The sequence below is a fragment of the Pleurodeles waltl genome, chromosome 1_2 (assembly GCF_031143425.1).
Source record: "Pleurodeles waltl isolate 20211129_DDA chromosome 1_2, aPleWal1.hap1.20221129, whole genome shotgun sequence".
Classification (NCBI taxonomy): Eukaryota; Metazoa; Chordata; class Amphibia; order Caudata; family Salamandridae; genus Pleurodeles; species Pleurodeles waltl.
In genome coordinates, this window is record NC_090437.1 from 957,982,883 (window position 1) to 958,003,917 (window position 21,035).

Genomic DNA, 21,035 nt, shown 5'->3' on the forward strand with positions numbered 1-21,035 from the left:
CATCCATGTCACCATGTCACCACCAGCCCCCCAACAGGATCCACGTCCCACCCCTGCAATGCCAGAGCAGGCAGAGGGAGAGAGGACAGAAAAAGTTAAATGGGGGAACACATCAGAAACAAGGTGTACGCAATACATCTAGCAATTATACAATCAAGTGCCAGCAACTTCCGCCTCCTCTGCAACAGCCGTCTCCATTGAATCAATTGTCACATATCGATTCGTCAGCACCATCGTGCCATCTTCCTGAATTTAGACCCTGGTCTGACTCGCCCCTCCACTCGGCGACAACTCCAACTGTCCGGCTGACTCCAGAGACCTCCAGTTCGAGTCACGGACCCCGCGTGCAGTTCCATCTTCCTATCTCCGGGATCTCGCCCCCCCCCCCCCCCCAACGAGGTACCTTGTCCCATACCTCCAGCCATTTCCGCACATCTTCCCGCATGTCAAAGAAATGGGACTTGCAGCCATGTCGGACCTATAGCCGGGCAGGATACAGCACCATATAGCATATGATCAGAGAGCGTAGATTAGCCTTGACCTCCAAGAATCCCTTCCGAGACCCCTGTACTTTGTTGGTGTAATCTGGATATATTTAAATATTATTGTTATCAAAGTGAACAGACTCCATTTCTCGACTGGCCCGAAGGAGACCATCTTGGGGACAGTCCAATGGGTTTCAGTACCTCTCGAATCCAACGCGGCACTAAGGCCTCCCTAGCTGACCCCTCAGCCCTCTCTGGGAACCCAGTAAGACGGATATTATTGCGGCGGGACCTGCCCTCCGCATCCTCCACCCTTTCCTGGAGGGTCCTGGCTCTGGATGTAACCTCCACCATCTGTTTCCACAGTATGTAAACCTCTGCCCTGAGCTTGGAAATTGAGCCCTCTGTGATTTGCACCTTGTCGGATACCTTCCGGAGGTCTGCCTGGAGTGATTTGATGTTCCTCTTTAGTGCCTCCCTGGATCCCTGAATCGCAGCCAACAGCTCAGCTCTCGTAGGCTCCAAGATGGGCATCCAATCCCGCATCAGTCCAGCACCCAGTGAGGCGCGTCTCCTGCTGCAAATGGCAGGGGTGGTGTATAATTCCATAATGTTACCTTGCAGCATGGCCGATCACTTGCTTTTACCCATAGGTGGGGTTCCGATGGAAAGAACTCCCAAAGGCACGACAGCCAATATTTATCATCCAGATTAGTCACAGGGGAGATAGAGGTAACCCCTGTTAGTCCAACAGTTCCTGGAAACCACCAATTGTCTCCTGTCACTTAGGTTCACACCCTCGGCTCTAGTCCAACAACAGGGGCGCTCCCACCTCCAGTCGGGTCCATCAGTAACTCTGGGACCAATCACACCTCCAGGGCCAATTGTCCCTCACTGCTGCCTCACTGCTGCCAGCCATGCTGTGCCACACAGGCACCCTCCAGATCAAGTACACTCACGGTCAGCCGCTGCTCCTGGAAGCGCTCTGAGCTCCAAGCCCCGCGGGCCAGTCCAGCCCCAGACTAGGGCCCTCAGTGGTCCTCGGGCCCCACAGCCAGGGCCCACCCCACTGCGCTCACGTTGGGGCCTCAATGTCGCCGCTCTGCGATCTCCACCGCAGGGCCCGGAAGCTCCATGCCTGGACCTGGCCCCCTGCCGCACCTCTCTGTCTCCACGTGTCCCAGGGCGAGTCTGCGCACCAGGCCTGACGCACCGGTCAGTGCACCTCACGGGCAGAGGGAGATGACTTTCTCCCACCTCTGCCGCATTCGCCTACAGCCCTCTCTCCTCCTCCTCACCGCACTTCCTCAGTTCACCGGCCCTGGCTGCGATCGGCTGACCAGGCCCGACACGCAGACTGACACTTGAGACCCTGGCCGCAGCCCTCCACTAGGCTGCCAGCACTGGCAATGTACCCACGTTCTCCACTGTCAGCGAGGAGCCCCAAAAGACTCCAGGGCACTTGGCAGGGGTGAGGGGAGAGGCAGCTATCGGCGAGGCTTCATGATCTGCCCAGTTGGGCAGGATAACTGCAGGATTTCGTTGAGGACGCGGGAGCCTCTCAAAGATGCGTACTATCGGCCGTCTTGCGTTGCCATGCCCCCGTGAGGTGTGTGCTTAGTAATGATTTCCATAGCTAAGATCAATTGTCAAAAGGAGCAGAAAGGCCCAGGAGGAAAGTAGAGAGTCTGGAATGTACCTGAAACGAGGTGGGGGGAGGAAGAAGCTGAAGGATACAGGATGGCAACTTAACATACACGTGGTACTGGTTGGGCCTTCTTGCCGAGCAGAAAAACATCATATTTGGTCAAAGAGTGGTAGTAGTTAAGATCATGGCACTGAGTGTGTCAAGGCTTTTCAGTGGCAGAAGGAAAATTATTTGAAGTAGCTGCAGAAAAAGGGCCTCTCTATGGAAGGGGTATAAAATGTGATGGAAACCATGGAGGGAAATTTCAAATCAGGATAGAGATGTAAGGAATAGAATGAAAAAACAGAAGACATAAAGGTGACAGAAGGGACACAAAGTGGCATTAGGACTGATAAGAATTTGATGGTGGTAGACAGAGCAGGTGATCGGCAAGAAGGAACAAGCGGCAAGTAAAAGTTGTGAGGCAGGAACTGCTTGATGAGTCAATTGAAAGGTATTCAGGGAATCTGATATGATAGTTGAAGAGCTTTAGTATTTAAAGGAGAGCTTTTCTCCGATTGGTGAGAATGCCTCCAATAGGATGCCCTAAATGAGTGATGGTGACTATTTGTTCTAATTAAGTACATATGGTGCCCCACATTAGAATGAGGGCAGTATTAGATGTGAGCAGTATCCAAAAATCTTTTTCACAGACTTACGTGAGCAGCTAGCACACTCATTGTTTCAAACGACTCTTCCATGATTGGTCTGCAACCATCCTGTGATCTAGGCTGAGCGGACCTTGCACAGTTTCCAATCAATTTAAAGCAGTTTTATATTACACTGGTCTCTGTTTTTTTTTTCCTTCCCAGACAACTGGTACTGAAAAATGTCAAGTGTCAGCTAAAAATATTACACCATTTTCCAGGTCTTTCCAGATCATTTCTTATTTGCAAACCTGATCCTATTTATTTATGTAATGCTTACATTGTTCGGAATTGCAGTGTTAGGTTTGGTGGTAAGTTACGTCAGTTTTTATGTAGTCTCTCCATGCAAACAACTAATCCTGAATGAATATTGATGATAAACAGATATGTCAAATGCAAAACATTGGATTAGTCTAAAGGTCTTAAACATAAGTAAAACTTTTTGTTGAAATGTAGTTAAATTAAATCACTGATCTATTGACGCTGGATCTCAGTATTGCAGACTGCAAATCTTGGAGAGCCTTTCCTCCATCGGTGGGGAAACTGGATTGGTGGTTTCCCAGTATGTTATAGGATCCAGAACAGATTGAAGCTATACTGAATGCATCTTCAGCAGAAAAGGCCTTTTTGATTGATTCTGGAAATTATTTGGCTTATTCTGATTTAATAATGGTTTCTTAAGAAGGAATGCCTCCTTATTTGAAAAATTCTAAAAAGTGACTTATCCTTAAAGAACAGTTCATAAAGTTGGAATGGTTATGAAAAGCTCCAAAAAGCAGTCTTCGAGGATAATGGGTGGGCAAGTATTCCTTTTGCAATGGATTGTAGTAAATTACACACCAGAAAATGTACATGAAAATGGTAGCACAGCTTCACAAAGCACTACAGAGGGCTTTCATGTCAACCATGTCATTTGATGGACTGATTCAAATGCAACCACATGTGACTTAAAATATGATAATTGGAGCCCTGCTAATCACATCCTAGGATCTGAAATATTCACTGCTTTACAACATGAGGTCTACGGTCAATGAGTTCTTGTCCTTCAGCTCTGATAGGTGCATTAAGTAATCTTGGGGAAAAACACTGGCTCTTTTCTTTTCAATTACATTTTTATCAGGAATATTGCTGTTCTTTGGGCCACAGGAGAATAAGCCCCTAGTAACTGTACTTGTGACATACTATCCTTTTTATTTTTCTTGACCAACCAATCATGTTTCATAGGATGGGATATCGGGAACATATTTTGATTTTGTGTAAATTACTCTAAAAGGCATTACAAGGATTGATATGTTAAGGATTATTGTAAATAGGCTCTAAGTTATTTTCCAGGTAGCAGTCGGGAAATACTTTTCATGTGCCCTTGCTAATATTGAGGGTTTTCAGTTTAAATAGCAGTTTATACGGTTATGGGGAAGATAATTCACTACTGCAGCCTTTATGATTTTGAGGCACTTCCAAAGTGTTCCTGATGTCTTAATGTGTGAGCAGCCTGACATGTTCACTTTTAGCTTCGATATCCAGATTAGGTACGGGGCATTCCTATATATTCCTATCGTTCAATAATTCAGATTATTTAAATCTATAAAAATATGCTGTTTATCTTACAATATTGTTTTTGTACTTTTTTTTGTTTTGGTTAGAATTCTGCAGGTACCAGCAGCATATTCTCCAATTGATCCAGGTACCCCACCAAATGTGGCATTTGATTTTATGAAGAGGTGTAACTTCAAATACATTCTTGTGCAAGACAACATAGTACAGGTAAGTGAAAGGCCCTAGTGATTGATAATTTGCATGACGGAATACATTTGTCTTGTTAGTCATGATGCACCATTTCATACAGAGCAGCAATTACTCATATGTTTACACTCGTGTTTGAGAAAAGAGACATTTGCTGTAAAAACAATGAGCATACTTTGGAGAGAACCATATGTTGCTTCCTGTGTCTTTCTCAGCCTCCCACAATAACTAACTGCATTATTGTAGCCTTGAAATGTCTACTGACAGTTGTAAACCTGAACTTTTGTTGTACTGGCTATCTGTCTGGTCAACAAGCTACAGGCCCTTCCACTGCATATTGCTTATTTCATATATTTTAACAAGGCACCTATGTTACCAATCAAGTCATATATTGTCCCTCTTCAGATACAAAGGGTTTGAGGGAAGACTAACGTTTTTAACGTTCCCTTCCTCTGGAACAATGTCTGCTACTTATTTCCCTTGAAGTAAAGCTCAGAAAATTCTTTTGTGTTACTTCCTCTGGTTTCCTTGGTGAGTTATTGCCTTTAAGCATTCTTTAGTTGTTCTAGTGGTGTGCAAAAACACTAATACTAAAAACATTTAGGGGGTCATTACAACATTGGCGGTAAAAGGTGCTTACTGCCGTGCAGAAGACCGCCAATACACTGCCGCAGAATTCCGTCACAGCTATTATGACCCACATTTCGGAATCCGACGAAATTCAGACACCCACACAAGTCAGCCACACCAAAGGTCAGTGATAACCTGGTGAAAACAAAACCTCCACCGTCACGCCAACAGAAACGCGCCCATGCTATCACGGCCCACGAATCCACGCGGTGCTCTTTCAACCGCGGTATTCCATTGGCGGTACACACCGCCGCGCTCAAAATACACACACATCTCTAAAACACAGCCACATTGGACAATTCAAAATACACACACCTGATACACATACAAACACCACTCCCACACACCCAACACTATAAAAAACACACACCCACATCACCCACAAACCCCTACAACCAAAAATTAGAGACGAAGGCGACAGAGAGATAGCACAGCAATAGACAACCCCACCAGACAGAGGCACACAACACCATCACCCATACAACATCCACGCACAAAACACCCCACACCACCACACTCATCAATACATACACCACCCCACACATCACTTACACCACCCCATGTCACGTCAAAGACACCCCAGGTTTTCTGAGGAGGAGCTCAGGGTCATGGTGGAGGAAATCCTGCGGGTAGAGCCACAGCTATTTGGAGCACAGGTGCAGCACACCTCCATAGCCAGGAAGATGGAGCTATGGCGAAGAATCGTCGACAGGGTCAACGCTGTGGGACAGCACCTAAGAAATCGGGAGGACATCAGGAAGAGGTGGAACGACCTACAGGGGAAGGTGCGTTCAGTGTTCTCCAGGCACAACATCGCGATTCAGCGGACTGGCGGCGGACCCCCACCCCCTCCCCCACAACTAACAACATGGGAGGAGCAGGTCTTGACCATCATGCATCCAGAGGGCATCGGAGGAGTCGGTGGAGGAATGGACACTGGTAAGTCAAATCTTAACTATCGGATCCCCCACCCTACCTGCATGCTATCACACACCCCCACCGTCGCCCCCTCCCCTATCACTCCAACTCCTCACTAATGTACTAATAACACAAACCACACATCCCAACACCAAGCCCTGCATGACACAACTAAGCATGGACACCCAGCACTAAAGCATGCTCACTGCACATACCCATAACAGCCCCCCAACCATCATCATACAAGCCCCCACACAGGAATGCTTGCACTGGGGTACACGCACACCCACCCATTGCACACCATGACACACACAATGCAATAATCATGCTCTTATACCCCTGCAGGACCACTACGTAACGTCACCACACAGGAGGGTCCAGACCTCTCCACTCCACCCACAGAAGAGGCCCACAGTGACGACAGCAGCTCTGGCCAACTGGATCCAGATGACCAGCACGGACCATCGTGGGCCTCAGGACAGTCGGTTCCCCTTGCACAGGCACAGCCCAACACTGACCTTCCACCCTCTGGTAACACCAGCACAGCACCCACCCAGCGGGCCCATACCTCAGTACCCAGGACACGTCAATCAGCGGTTTGTCCACCACTACAGGGAACCCAGGGTAACCCACCACCCGAACAACAACAGGGACCTGGGGGCAGTGGTAGTGGGCACACGGTCCAGGGGACGGAGGCACAGGAACACAGGGGAACTGGGAGGGCTGCTGTGCAACAGGGGGCGGACAGGCCAAGGGAACCCACCCTCCACGAGGCCCTCTCCTACATCATGGGAGCATACCACCACTCCCAGAAGACAATGGCTACGGTCCTGGCCAAGTTTCAAGAGACCCAGCACCTGCAGGACGAACAGTATTTGGGGTTCAGGGAGGAGCTCAGAACCATCAGCTCCACCCTGGGCACCATCGTAGGGGTGCTGAAGGACCTACAAAAGACCATGAGGGACACTGTGGCACTCCAAGGGGCCCCTGACACTAGCCTGGACGATGAACTGCCCACCACCTCCGCCGGCGCTAGTGGACAGGACGCCCGCCACAGGACCACCACACCAGCACCTCTCCCCCTGCAGACGGACAACCACCCCGCAAGCGGTCCCTGAGATCCAGGAACCGGACAGAGCAAGATGGCAGGACCCCCGCCAGGAAATGAGACCACCCTGATTGTCCTCTGTAGGAGGCTGGACTGGCTTGTAGTGAGTACCAAGGGGTACTTACACCTTGCACCAGGCCCAGGTATCCCTTATTAGTGTATATGGTGTCTAGCAGCTTAGGCTGATAGATAATGGTAGCTTAGCAGCTTAGGCTGAACTAGGAGACAAGTGAAGCTCCTACAGTACCACTAGTGTCACTTGCACAATATCATAAGAAAACACAATACACAGATATACTAAAAATAAAGGTACTTTATTTTTATGACAATATGCCAAAGTATCTCAGTGAGTACCCTCAGTGTGAGGATAGCAGATATACACAAGATATATGTACACAATACCAAGAATATGCAGTATAGTCTTAGAAAACAGTGCAAACAATGTATAGTTACAATAGGATGCAATGGGGACACATAGGGATAGGGGCACCACAAACCATATACTCCAAAAGTGGAATGCGAACCACGGATGGACCCCAAACCTATGTGACCTTGTAGAGGGTCGCTGGGACTGTAAGAAAACAGTGAGGGTTAGAAAAATAGCCCACCCCAAGACCCTGAAAAGTGAGTGCAAAGTGCACTAAAGATCCCCAAAGAGCACAGGAGTCGTGATAGGGGAATTCTGCAGAAAAGACACAAACCAGCAATGCAACAACGATGGATTTCCAGTCGAGGGTACCTGTGGAACAAGGGGACCAAGTCCAAAAGTCACAAGCAAGTCGGAGATGGGCAGATGCCCAGGAAATGCCAGCTGTGGGTGCAAAGAAGCTGCTGCTGGACAGAAGAAGCTGAGGATTCTGCAGGAACGACAAGGGCTAGAAACTTCTCCTTTGGAGGATGGATGCCCCACGCCGTGGAGAGTCGTGCAGAAGTGTTTTCCTGAAGAAAGACCGCCAACAAGCCTTGCTAGCTGCAAATCGTGCGGTTAGGGTTTTTGGATGCTGCTGTGGCCCAGGAGGGACCAGGATGTCGCCAATTGAGTCTGGGGACAGAGGGAGCGTCGAGCAAGACAAGGAGCCCTCTCAGAAGCAGGCAGCACCCGCAGAAGTGCCGGAACAGGCACTACGAAGAGGAGTGAAACAGTGCTCACCCGAAGTTGCACAAAGGAGTCCCACGCCGCCGGAGGACAACTTAGAAAGTCGTGCAATGCAGGTTAGAGTGCCGTGGACCCAGGCTTGGCTGTGCACAAAGGATTTCCGCCGGAAGTGCACAGAGGCCGGAGTAGCTGCAAAAGACGCGGTTCCCAGCAATGCAGTCTGGCGTGGGGAGGCAAAGACTTACCTCCACCAAACTTGGACTGAAGAGTCACTGGACTGTGGGAGTCACTTGGACAGAGTTGCTGGATTCAAGGGACCTCGCTCGTCGTGCTCAGAGGAGACCCAGGGGACGGGTGATGCATTTCTTTGGTGCCTGCGGTAGCAGGGGGAAGATTCCGTCGACCCACGGGAGATTTCTTCTGAGCTTCTAGTGCAGAGAGGAGGCAGACTACCCCCACAGCATGCACCACCAGGAAAACAGTCGAGAAGGCGGCAGGATCAGCGTTACAGAGTTGCAGTAGTCGTCTTTGCTACTTTGTTGCAGTTTTACGGGCTTCCAGCGCGGTCAGCAGTCGATTCCTTGGCAGAAGGTGAAGAGAGAGATGCAGAGGAACTCTGATGAGCTCTTGCATTCGTTATCTCAGGAATTCCCCAAAGCAGAGACCCTAAATAGCCAGAAAAGAGGGTTTGGCTACTTAGGAGAGAGGATAGGCTAGCAACACCTGAAGGAGCCTATCGGAAGGAGTCTCTGACATCACCTGCTGACCCTGGCCACTCAGAGCAGTCCAGTGTGCCAGCAGCACCTCTGTTTCCAAGATGGCAGAGGTCTGGAGCACACTGGAGGAGCTCTGGGCACCTCCCAGGGGAGGTGCAGGTCAGGGGAGTGGTCACTCCCCTTTCCTTTGTCCAGTTTCGCACCAGAGCAGGGCTGAGGGGGTCCCTGAACCGGTGTAGACTGGCTTATTCAGAAATGGGCACCATCTGTGCCCATGAAAGCATTTCCAGAGGCTGGGGGAGGCTACTCATCCCCTGCCTTAACACCTTTTTCCAAAGGGAGAGGGTGTAACACCCTCTCTCTGAGGAAGTCCTTTGTTCTGCCTTCATGGGCCAAGCCTGGCTTGTAGGAGGCTGGACTGGCTTGTAGTGAGTACCAAGGGGTACTTGCACCTTGCACCAGGCCCAGTTATCCCTTATTAATGTATAGGGTGTCTAGCAGCATAGGCTGATAGATAATGGTAGCTTAGCAGAGCAGCTTAGGCTGAACTAGGAGACGTGTGAAGCTACTACAGTACCACAAGTGTCACTTGCACAATATCATAAGAAAACACAATACACAGTTATACTAAAAATAAAGGTACTTTATTTTTATGACAATATGCCAAAGTATCTTAGAGTGTACCCTCAGTGAGAGGATAGGAAATATACACAAGATATATGTACACAATACCAAAAATATGCAGTATAATCTTAGAAAACAGTGCAAACAATGTATAGTTACAATAGGATGCAATGGGGACACATAGGGATAGGGGCAACACAAACCATATACTCCAAAAGTGGAATGCGATCCACGAATGGACCCCAAACCTATGTGACCTTGTAGAGGGTCGCTGGGACTATTAGAAAATAGTGAGAGTTAGAAAAATAACCCTCCCCTGAAAAGTGAGTGCAAAGTGCACTAAAGTTCCCCAAAGGACAAAGAAGTCGTGATAGGGGAATAATGCAGGAAAGACACAAACCAACAATGCAACAACAATGGATTTCCAATCTAGGGTACCTGTGGAACAAGGGGACCAAGTCCAAAAGTCACAAGCAAGTCGGAGATGGGCATATGCCCAGGAAATGCCAGCTGTGGGTGCAAAGAAGCTTCGACTGGACAGAAGAAGCTGAGGTTTCTGCAGGAACGAAAAGGGCTAGAGACTTCCCCTTTGGAGGATGGATCCCTCTCGCCGTGGAGAGTCGTGCAGAAGTGTTTTCCCGCCGCAAGACCGCCAACAAGCCTTGCTAGCTGCAAATCGTGCGGTAAGCGTTTTTGGATGCTGCTATGGCCCAGGAGGGACCAGGATGTCGCAAATTGCGTCAGGAGAGAGAGGGGACGTCGAGCAAGACAAGGAGCCCTCTCAGCAGCAGGTAGCACCCGGAGAAGTGCCAGAAACAGGCACTACGAGGATGCGTGAAACGGTGCTCATCCGAAGTTACACAAAGGAGTCCCACGTCGCCGGAGACCAACTTAGAAAGTCGTGCAATGCAGGTTAGAGTGCCGTGGACCCAGGCTTGGCTGTGCACAAAGGATTTCCGCCGGAAGTGCACGGGGGCCGGAGTAGCTGCAAAAGTCGCAGTTCCCAGCAATGCAGTCTAGCGAGGTGAGTCAAGGACTTACCTCCACCAAACTTGGACTGAAGAGTCACTGGACTATGGGAGTCACTTGGACAGAGTTGCTGGATTCGAGGGACCTCGCTCGTCGTGCTGAGAGGAGACCCAAGGGACCGGCAATGCAGCTTTTTGGTGCCTGCGGTTGCAGGGGGAAGATTCCGTCGACCCACGGGAGATTTCTTCGGAGCTTCTAGTGCAGAGAGGAGGCAGACTACCCTCACAGCATGCACCACCAGGAAAACAGTTGAGAAGGCGGCAGGATCAGCGTTACAGAGTTGCAGTAGTCGTCTTAGCTACTTTGTTGCAGTTTTGCAGGCTTCCAGCACGGTCAGCAGTCGATTCCTTGGCAGACGGTGAAGAGAGAGATGCAGAGGAACTCTGATGAGCTCTTGCATTCGTTATCTAAAGTTTCCCGAGACAGAGACCCTAAATAGCCAGAAAAGAGGGTTTGGCTACCTAGGAGAGAGGATAGGCTAGCAACACCTGAAGGAGCCTATCAGAAGGAGTCTCTGACATCACCTGCTGACCCTGGCCACTCAGAGCAGTCCAGTGTGCCAGCAGCACCTCTGTTTCCAAGATGGCAGAGGTCTGGAGCACACTGGAGGAGCTCTGGACACCTCCCAGGGGAGGTGCAGGTCAGGAGAGTGGTCACTCCCCTTTCCTTTGTCCAGTTTCGCGCCAGAGCAGGGCTAAGGGGTCCCTGAACCGGTGTAGACTGGCTTATGCAGAAATGGGCACCAAAAGTGCCCATGAAAGCATTTCCAGAGGCTGGGGGAGGCTACTCCTCCCCTGCCTTCACACCATTTTCCAAAGGGAGAGGGTGTAACACCCTCTCTCAGAGGAAGTCCTTTGTTCTGCCATCCTGGGACAAGCCTGGCTTGACCCCAGGAGGGCAGAAACCTGTCTGAGGGGTTGGCGGCAGCAGCAGCTGCAGTGAAACCCCAGGAAAGGCAGTTTGGCAGTACCAGGGTCTGTGCTACAGACCACTGGGATCATGGGATTGTGCCAACTATGCCAGGATGGCATAGAGGGGGCAATTCCATGATCATAGACATGTTACATGGCCATATTCGGAGTTACCATTGTGAAGCTACATATAGGTAGTGACCTATATGTAGTGCACGCATGTAATGGTGTCCCCGCACTCACAAAGTCCGGGGAATTGGCCCTGAACAATGTGGGGGCACCTTGGCTAGTGCCAGGGTGCTCTCACACTAAGTAACTTTGCACCTAACCTTTACCAGGTAAAGGTTAGACATATAGGTGACTTATAAGTTACTTAAGTGCAGTGTAAAATGGCTGTGAAATAACGTGGACGTTATTACACTCAGGCTGCAGTGGCAGGCCTGTGTAAGAATTGTCAGAGCTCCCTATGGGTGGCAAAAGAAATGCTGCAGCCCATAGGGATCTCCTGGAACCCCAATACCCTGGGTACCTTAGTACCATATACTAGGGAATTATAAGGGTGTTCCAGTAAGCCAATGTAAATTGGTAAAATTGGTCACTAGCCTGTTAGTGACAATTTGAAAGAAATGAGAGAGCATAACCACTGAGGTTCTGGTTAGCAGAGCCTCAGTGAGACAGTTAGGCACCACACAGGGAACACATACATATAGGCCACAACCTTATGAGCACTGGGGTCCTGACTAGCAGGGTCCCAGTGACACATAACAAACATACTGAAAACATAGGGTCTTCACTATGAGCACTGGGCCCTGGCTAGCAGGATCCCAGTGAGACAGTGAAAACACCCTGACATACACTCACAAACAGGCCAAAAGTGGGGGCAACAAGGCTAGAAAGAGGCTACTTTCTCACATGGCTGGACCCCAGGAGGGCAGAAACCTGTCTGAGGGGTTGGCAGCAGCTGCAGTGAAACCCCTGAAAAGGCAGTTTGGCAGTACCTGGGTCTGAGCTACAGACCCGTGGGATCATGGGATTGTGCCAACAATGCCAGGATGGCATAGAGGGGGCAATTCCATGATCTTAGACATGTTACATGGCCATATTCGGAGTTACCATTGTGAAGCTACACATAGGTATTGACCTATGTGTAGTGCACGCGTGTAATGGTGTCCCCGCACTCACAAAGTCCGGAGAATTTGCCCTGAACAATGTGGGGGCACCTTGGCTAGTGCCAGGGTGCCCACACACTAAGTAACTTTGCACCTAACATTTACCAGGTAAAGGATAGACATATAGGTGACTTATAAGTTACTTAAGTGCAGTGGTAAATGGCTGTGAAATAACGTGGACGTTATTTCACTCAGGCTGCAGTGGCAGGCCTGTGTAAGAATTGTCAGAGCTCCCTATGGGTGGCAAAAGAAATGCTGCAGCCCATAGGGATCTCCTGGAACCCCAATACCCTGGGTACCTCAGTACCATATACTAGGGAATTTTAAGGGTGTTCCAGTATGCCAATGTAAATTGGTGAAATTGGTCACTAGCCTGTTAGTGACAATTTGGAAAGAAATGAGAGAGCATAACCACTGAGGTTCTGGATAGCAGAGCCTCAGTGAGACAGTTAGTCATAACACAGGTAACACATTCAGGCACACTTATGAGCACTGGGGCCCTCGCTGGCAGGGTCCCAGTGACACATACAACTAAAACAACATATATACAGTGAAAAATGGGGGTAACATGCCAGGCAAGATGGTACTTTCCTACATCCTCCCACTGTCTCACTTTGTTACCCTGTCCAGATTGGAACTGCCCCAGCTCCACTTCCTATGACCATATGGGCCGTGCAGCTGTGTGACTAATACACTGGACTCTGCCATGGACATTCCTCCACCATCACCCATCACCATTTTGCCACCCCCTCCAATAATTAGTACTTCAATAAACACCCTTGAACCACAAAACAATCTGGAGTCAGTCTGTGATTTTGAAAATGTGTATTAGCAATGACAGTGACAAAATGAGTTTTCAAATGTAAATCCAACATACCTATGTCACACATCACAAGTCTAAGAAGGATGCAAGCAGATGACACACGTTGGTAACCACACCTGTGAAACCGTAATGGAAATGTACAACTCAGTTACCATATACTGGTTGAAATTGACAGACAGGATAGAGGTAGAAGTGTGAAAGTGAATGTAATAGTAAAAAAAAATAATTCTCACCTGTGTGTCACTGGAAATATTGCTGCATGACTGACTCCCTGTTGTCTATGTCTTCTTCCTCAGCTTCCTCCTCATCACTGTCCACAGGCTCCACAGCAGCCACAACACCGTCATCTGGACCATCCTCCTGCAGAAAAGGCACCTGGCGTCGCAAAGCAAGATTGTGAAGCATCGAGCAGGCGATGATGATCTGGCACACCTTCCTTGGTGAGTAGAATAGGGAACCACCTGTCATATGGAGGCACCTGAACCTGGCCTTCAGGAGGCCGAAGGTGCATTTGATCACCCTCCTAGTCCGCCCATGGGCCTCATTGTAGCGTTCCTCTGCCCTGGTCCTGGGATTCCTCACTGGGGTCAATAGCCATGACAGGTTGGGGCAACCAGAGTCCCCTAATAGCCACACCCGGTGCCTCTGGAGTTGACCCATCACATACGGGATGCTGCTATTCCGCAGGATGTAGGCATCATGCACTGAGCCAGAGTACATAGCATTTACCTGGGAGATGTACTGGTCTGCCAATCATACCATCTGTACATTCATGGAATGATAACTCTTCTGGTTCCTGTACACCTGTTCACTCCTGCGTGGGGGGACCATAGCTACATGGGTGCCATCAATAGCACCTATGATGTTGGGGATATGTCCAAGGGCATAGAAGTCACCTTTCACTGCATCCAAATCCTCCACCTGAGGGAAAACGATGTAGCTCCTTACGTGTTTCAGCAGGGCAGACAACACTCTGGACAACACGTTTGAAAACATAGGCTGGGACATCCCTGATGCCATGGCCACTGTTGTTTGAAATGATCCACTTGCAAGGAAGTGGAGCACTGATAGCACCTGCACTTCAGGGGGTATTCCTGTGGGATGGCGGATTGGTGAGATCAGGTCTGGCTCCAACTGGGTACACAGTTCCTGGATTGTGGCACGGTCAAACCTGTAGGTGATGATCAAATGTGGCTCCTCCATTGTTAACAGGTCCACCAGCGGTCGGTACACCAGAGGATTCCGCCATCTCCTCAAATGTCCCAGCTGACGGTGCCTAAGAAGGACAACAGCGACCACAGAGTCAACAAATTCCCAGGTATGTACCCACAGCTACACAGAACACGACACCAAATACAAAACTCTTCCTGTATGTGTGTTGAGTGTAGGGCTAGGTATGTGTGACGCAGTAGTAAATGAAGCCATGTGGGCCCCTGAAATGGCGGCTGTCTGACCTCTAAAGTGGGACAATGGGATGTGAGGTATCTGCGCTGGCGTTGTACACCGTCGCGGTAGGCGGTCGTAGACTGCGGCGCAATGCTGCATTGGTTAACATTGGACCCCATGGGTCCCAGGAGCCAATGATGAAGTGCGCTGGCGGTGATGATACGCACCGCCGTGGACGTGACCGCCATTTTCTATCTGTTCAATCACTCGATACCTGATCTTCGACAGGAGAGGACCTACACTGCAAGTGCTGCTGTGACCTTGGTCTGGAAAAAACAATGGCACGTGCGTCTGGGGAAAGGGCCCCTGCCTTCACTGCTAAGGAGTTGGAGAAGCTAGTCGACGGGGTCCTCCCCCAGTACACGCTACTCTACGGTCCTCCAGACCAACAGGTAAGTACACAGGGAGCACGTTGTATGGGCTATGCTGGGTGGAGAGGGCTGGATGTCAGTAGGAAGGGGGCAGAGTTCAGCGACCATGAAGGACTGTGAATGCATGTGCCACATGGCAAGAGTAGGGATGGGGGCCACTCACTTCGACGGTGCAGCTGGTAATGACTTCTCTTCTTCCCCTGTACATGTCATGTAGGTCAGCGCCCACCAGAAGAAGGACATTTGGCGTGCCATCGCCAAGGACGTCCGGACCCTGGGGGTCCACCAGAGACTGGGCACCCACTGCCGTAAAAGATGGGAGGACATTCGCCGCTGGAGCAAGAAGACGGTGGAGGCTCAGCTGGGGATGGCCTCCCAACATGGGAGGAGTGCCCGTCGCACCATGACCCCCCTGATGTTCCGGATCCTGGTGGTGGCCTACCCGGAGTTGGATGGGCGCTTGAGGGCATCACAGCAGACACAAGCGGGTGAGTACACTCTCATTCTGCAGACTTTGCACGCAGTGAAGGGGTCTGGGTGGGGGAGGAGGGCTGTGGGTTTCCCTAGGCCAGGGCGAGTTACGTAGGCTAGGCCCCTCCGGAATGCAGGCCATGTGGCACTCCACCCCACCTCTGTAGAGTGCCAAGTACAGGTAGACATGCCCCTGTGTCATCTATGTGTGCAGATGTCCACCATAGCCATGTAGGCCAGATCCCAGGAATTGCATCTGTAGAGGCCAAGAGCACGGCGTAGTGCAGGGGGCTGCTGTGTCTGTATTGTCCGCCAACGGTAGCGGTAAGCCATGCACTCAACCTGTGTTTCTTCTGTCGTACCCCCCCCCCCCTTTTCGTGCTCTCCCTGTTCTTTTGTGCATCAGCATCATCAGGCGGAGGTACAGTGGCACCGGAGCACGAGGAAGCTGCATCCCACATGGCCATGGAGGGCCACACCACAGACTCTGAATACACCAGTGGGATGGAGGGCGAGGGGAGCTTCACGTTGGTCACTGGATCACCAAACAGCGACACGGACTCGTCCGCCGATGGGAGCTCCCTTGTGGTGGCGGCACCATCTGTGCCCCCCACTTCTACAGGTACAGCTGCCACCCCCCTACCAGCACCGCCCTCCCAGCAGCCCCTCAGCCTTCGCTCCGTGCCCGCTCACCCAGGAGGGTGGGCATCACCTTCGCCCCAGGCACCTCAGCCCCTGCCCCAGTCACCCCTGCTGCCCTCAGTGTGGAGGTCATTGACCTCCTCAGGTCACTCACTGTTGGGCAGTCTACAATTGTGAATGCCATCCAGGGTGCAACACGGTAATGCATTCCTGGAGGGCATTCATTCTGGTCAGGGTGCCCTTCATCGAACCCTGCAATCTCTGGCCTCAGCACTGATGGCAGCCATTGTCCCTGTGTCTAGCCTCCCCCCTCCAACTTCCTCCACCCAGACCCAGTCCCCTGTACCCCAGCCTATCCCAAGCACACCATCAGACAAGCATGCACAAACCTCAACACACAAAAGTAGCTCAGACAAACATAAGCACAACACAACCCAAAGGCACTCAAAGAAGCATCACCCACATACAGACACAGCAACACCAACTGCCTCCACTGTGTCCCCCTCCTCGTCGTCTCCCTCCTCCCTCTCAGTGTCGTCTACACTCTCACCTGCATGCACTACATCTACAGGCACTAGGACTCGCACCAGAACACCCAGCACCAAACCCCGCTCACCTGCACTCACCACCCCCACTACCATTTACACATCCCCTGTGTCCACTCCCAGTGTGTCTGTGACGCCACCTCCCAAAGTACACAAACGCGGGCAGCCACACACCCAACATCCATCCACCTCACGACAGCCTCCTGTACCTGCACCTGCACCCAAATCACCTAAAGTTACACCTCCTACAACCACCTCCTCTTCCTCCACTCCCAGACCTCCTCCAGCTACCCATCCCAGTGTTCGTCAGAAACTCTTCCTCAGCAACGTTGACCTCTGTCCCACCACCCCCACCTCTCCAATTCATAGGTCCCGTAGTAGCACCTCAGCCAAAAAAAGTCCGGTACCAGTGGTGCGTATTAAAGGTGTGTGGAGTGCACCGGCCACCAGGGCAGCCAGTATGACACGAAGCCAAAGCACTGCCAGTCCACCCCCTGTAAAGCACCTTAAGTTGGAAAGTGGCCGACGGGAGAGGGTGAAGACTTCTGCCGGCAAAATAGCTCACAAGGGTCCCGGGGGGAGTGCCGAGTCAGCTGTGACTCCTCCCAAGGTGGTGAAGGGGCAGAAGAAGACTCCAAAGTCTGGTAAGAGCAGCACGGCGGAGAAGGCAGCCATCCTCCCCGCCGGCCGGGATGCCACCGCCAGCACTGTCGTCACTGGTCAGGAGACCTCCGCCAGAGTCAGTGCCCTGGAGGGCAGCAGTATCGTCACTGGTCAGGAGACCACCGCCAGAGTCAGTGCCCTGGAGGGCAGCAGTATCGTCACTGGTCCAGAGACCACCGCCAGAGTCAGTGCCCTGGAGGGCACCAGTATCGTCACTGGTCCGGAGACCACCGCCAGAGTCGGTGCCCTGAGGGCACCAGCATCACCAGTCGTCAGTGCCCTGGAGGGCACCAGTATCGTCACTGGTCTGGAGACCACCGCCAGAGTCAGTGCCCAGGAGGGCCCCGGCAGCCACAGCCCCGCTGGGCACTGAGGGATCGTAATACCACACACCGCTGCACAGGTCAGAGACAGCAAAGGCAAGCACCGCTGAACAGGGCAAAGACCGCCATGGCAAAGCACCGCTGAACAGGTCATACAGCAAAGGCAAGCACCGCTGAACAGGGCAAAGACCGCCATGGTGAAGACCGCTGAACAGGGCAAAGACCGCCAAATCAAGCATCGTTAGCCCATGTGCAGCTGGGACAGTAACAGAACTGGGACCGTCACGGGGAGCGTGATGCACTCTGGGCACCAGTCCCCCTCCAGAACCAGTGGAGACCTGCATCCACTTGAGAGACTGTGGCTTTGCACTCCCCAGGATAAAGCAGTGGGCAAACCACCCACTGTAGAGACTCGAGAGACTGTGGCTTTGCACTCCCCAGGATAAAGCAATGGGCAAACCACCCACTGCACAGACTTGTGAGACTGTGGCTTTTACATCAATGGGCATGGAGCCCTGTCATGGATCTGGCGTGGTGCTGTAATCCGGCTGAGGTGCCCCCCCCATTCCCTTCACCCTGAGGTGCCTGTTGTATTTTTATCTGATGCCCCTGCAGTGTTCTCTCCGTTTGTGGACAGGTATCTAGTGTGGGCCTCGCCCATGCATTTTGGGCCCAGTGGTCCACAGACATTGATATGTGCATACCTGCAGTACTACTTGTGATGTATGATTTTCGAATGTTTATATATATATCTGTATATATTTGGTTACTGTATTTTGATACATTACAATGTTTGAACTGATTTCCTTTTGTCTTTGCATTCTTCCGGGGGGGTTGTGGGTTGTTACAGTGCTGTTTGGAAATGCATTGGTGTGTGTGTTGTAGTGGGTGAGGGTCGGGTTGGGGGTGGGGGTGTTGCGTGTGTGTCCCTGACTTTTGCCTCCCCCATCCCCTATGTCGTAGGTGCAGTACTAACCGTTGTCTTCGGCGCCTACGTTGCTGGTGATCGTAGAGGAGCAGGAAGACACGCGCAGGGAGTATTTGTAGTTCGGGCTCCATGGTGCCCTCCTTTCTCGTGGAGTGTGTTAAGGTGAGCGTTTTCCCATTGCAAAAGCTGTTTCCGCCGTGTTTTTATCCACGGTGAATCCTCCCCGGAAAAGGTGGCGGATTGGCGGGTTGGTAATACTGTGGGCGGTACATTGTCTTCTGCCTGTCTGTTGGCGGTGACCGCCGTGCTGATTGTCTGTACCGCTGTGGCAGTCAGAGTGTTAAAGTGGCTGTCTATGTTGGCGATTTCCGCCACGGTCATAATTCCCTTTTTTTGTCCGCCGGCCTGTTTGCGGTATTACCGCAGCTTTAACACCGTCCGCCAGGGTTGTAATGACCACCTTAGTTTATTGTGTTTCAATCATTGTTATTAAGTTTACAGCATTGAAGATGGACATTACCACCTTTTAAAGAAGGGAAAACATTTAATACTTATGGGTATATGGATAACCCATCACAAGCCTCCTTTCCTCAACCCATCCAATGCAGGTCTCGGCATACCTTATGGCTCCCTGCAAAGGCTGATCCATGCTGCTCCAACTGCTAACTGCCCTGCCTTCCCACCACTAACCCTCTCATTTCCGCACATTGTAGTCTCACCCTGCCCTCCCAGCAGTTCCCTAGCTACTGCTCTGTCCGTTGTCTTCAGGGAGGTGCACCATTTCCCTTTACCGTGACTTGGCTTGTGTTGATTATGTGCAAAATAACTTAGGCTGCCCTCCGATCATCTTCACAAATGTTCACTACCCATCAATGGAGGAGACACTTCAGGTCTTAAAACGTTCTTGACATATTGGTGACAACTGGCCACCATAGCTTTCTACAGGTTTTATCCCTCCCACGTTCTGCCTGGGATAGCCATATGTCTTCTATTGCTACAGTATGATAACTCCAGTTGTGCATCAACATTTTTGTTGTTGACGGTAAGAGTAATATTGGTTGTGTTCTTCCCATACAGTGAGTAGATTGCTTCTGCTGAAATTCAAAGAAGTACGACCTCAGAACATCTCCCTGTTGCTAACCGAGTGATACCTTTGACCATTTTTAAACCTCTTTCCAATAGTGTTAGATTTTATGGGCAAGACCATAAAATGTGTGTCACTGTTCCTACACCAACTCCATCACCACACTCCATGTAGCAGGTGTCTCATGTGCTTAGGTCTATCTTGTGTAGTTTGTCCATGGTTGTAGAACAATTGGTATTAGATTTTATTTCTCTTGAGTCTGCGTGTGTTGTAAAGTTACTTGCTCTAATCAGAATGTCCTCCCATTGAACCTCCTATACTTGGATGCCTAATACCCTTTCCAGTGCTCCCCTGAAATGACACCTAACGCTCCGCCTGTAATTTGTGGATAGTGGTTATGGCATATTTTAATAATGTGTCAACCTGTAGAAGAAGCATTGGTAAAGAAGCCAGGCTTCTAGTGACTCCAGCTTTAACCTGAGTGTGCATTAGAGAGTACAGCTTGGCTGGTATATAAGTTGTTCCTGTTTGTCTGACCCAAAATCTTGCTTCTCTTGTATAAAAGAATCCAGTATTCCCTTTTAAAACATGTTTCTGATTGTGCAGTATCCCCCTTCCTTCTGCAACCTAAAGCTTTTCCTCTTAATACTTGGGGACAAATTCAGGTTTTCCCAAATTGAGGTAAGGATTGAAGGGAATATCATTAATCCTTTCCTGATTCTTCCCTGTGCTCATACATCATTTCCCCATTGTTTGTAAACTGTCAAGTATAGTAGCTCAGTGTTTTTGTTGTAAATAAATTTGTAAGTAACTATTTTTTTTACTCCCCAGCAAGGTTAATCATGTACCAAACATTATCGATTTCCCTTCTTGTCCTTTCCATCAGTAAACAGAGTTGTGATGCTTGGTAGTAGTGTTGTAAGTCAGGGATTCCTAGCTCCCGCCTTCAGATATGCTTTCTGTTCTCCTGCTCTTG

At 50.4% G+C, this 21,035-nt stretch overlaps 1 protein-coding gene across 3 annotated transcripts in view; it reads left to right on the top strand.

Moving 5' to 3' along the window:
* The window catches only part of AASDH (aminoadipate-semialdehyde dehydrogenase), a 471,184-nt gene that overhangs the window by 17,236 nt on the left and 432,913 nt on the right, over positions 1-21,035 (top strand). For all 3 annotated transcript variants that reach the window (XM_069200843.1, XM_069200827.1, XM_069200836.1), the window contains exon 3: positions 4,463-4,583. In XM_069200843.1, the coding sequence (XP_069056944.1) occupies positions 4,463-4,583 (121 nt within the window). The remainder of the gene's footprint in view (positions 1-4,462; positions 4,584-21,035) is intronic.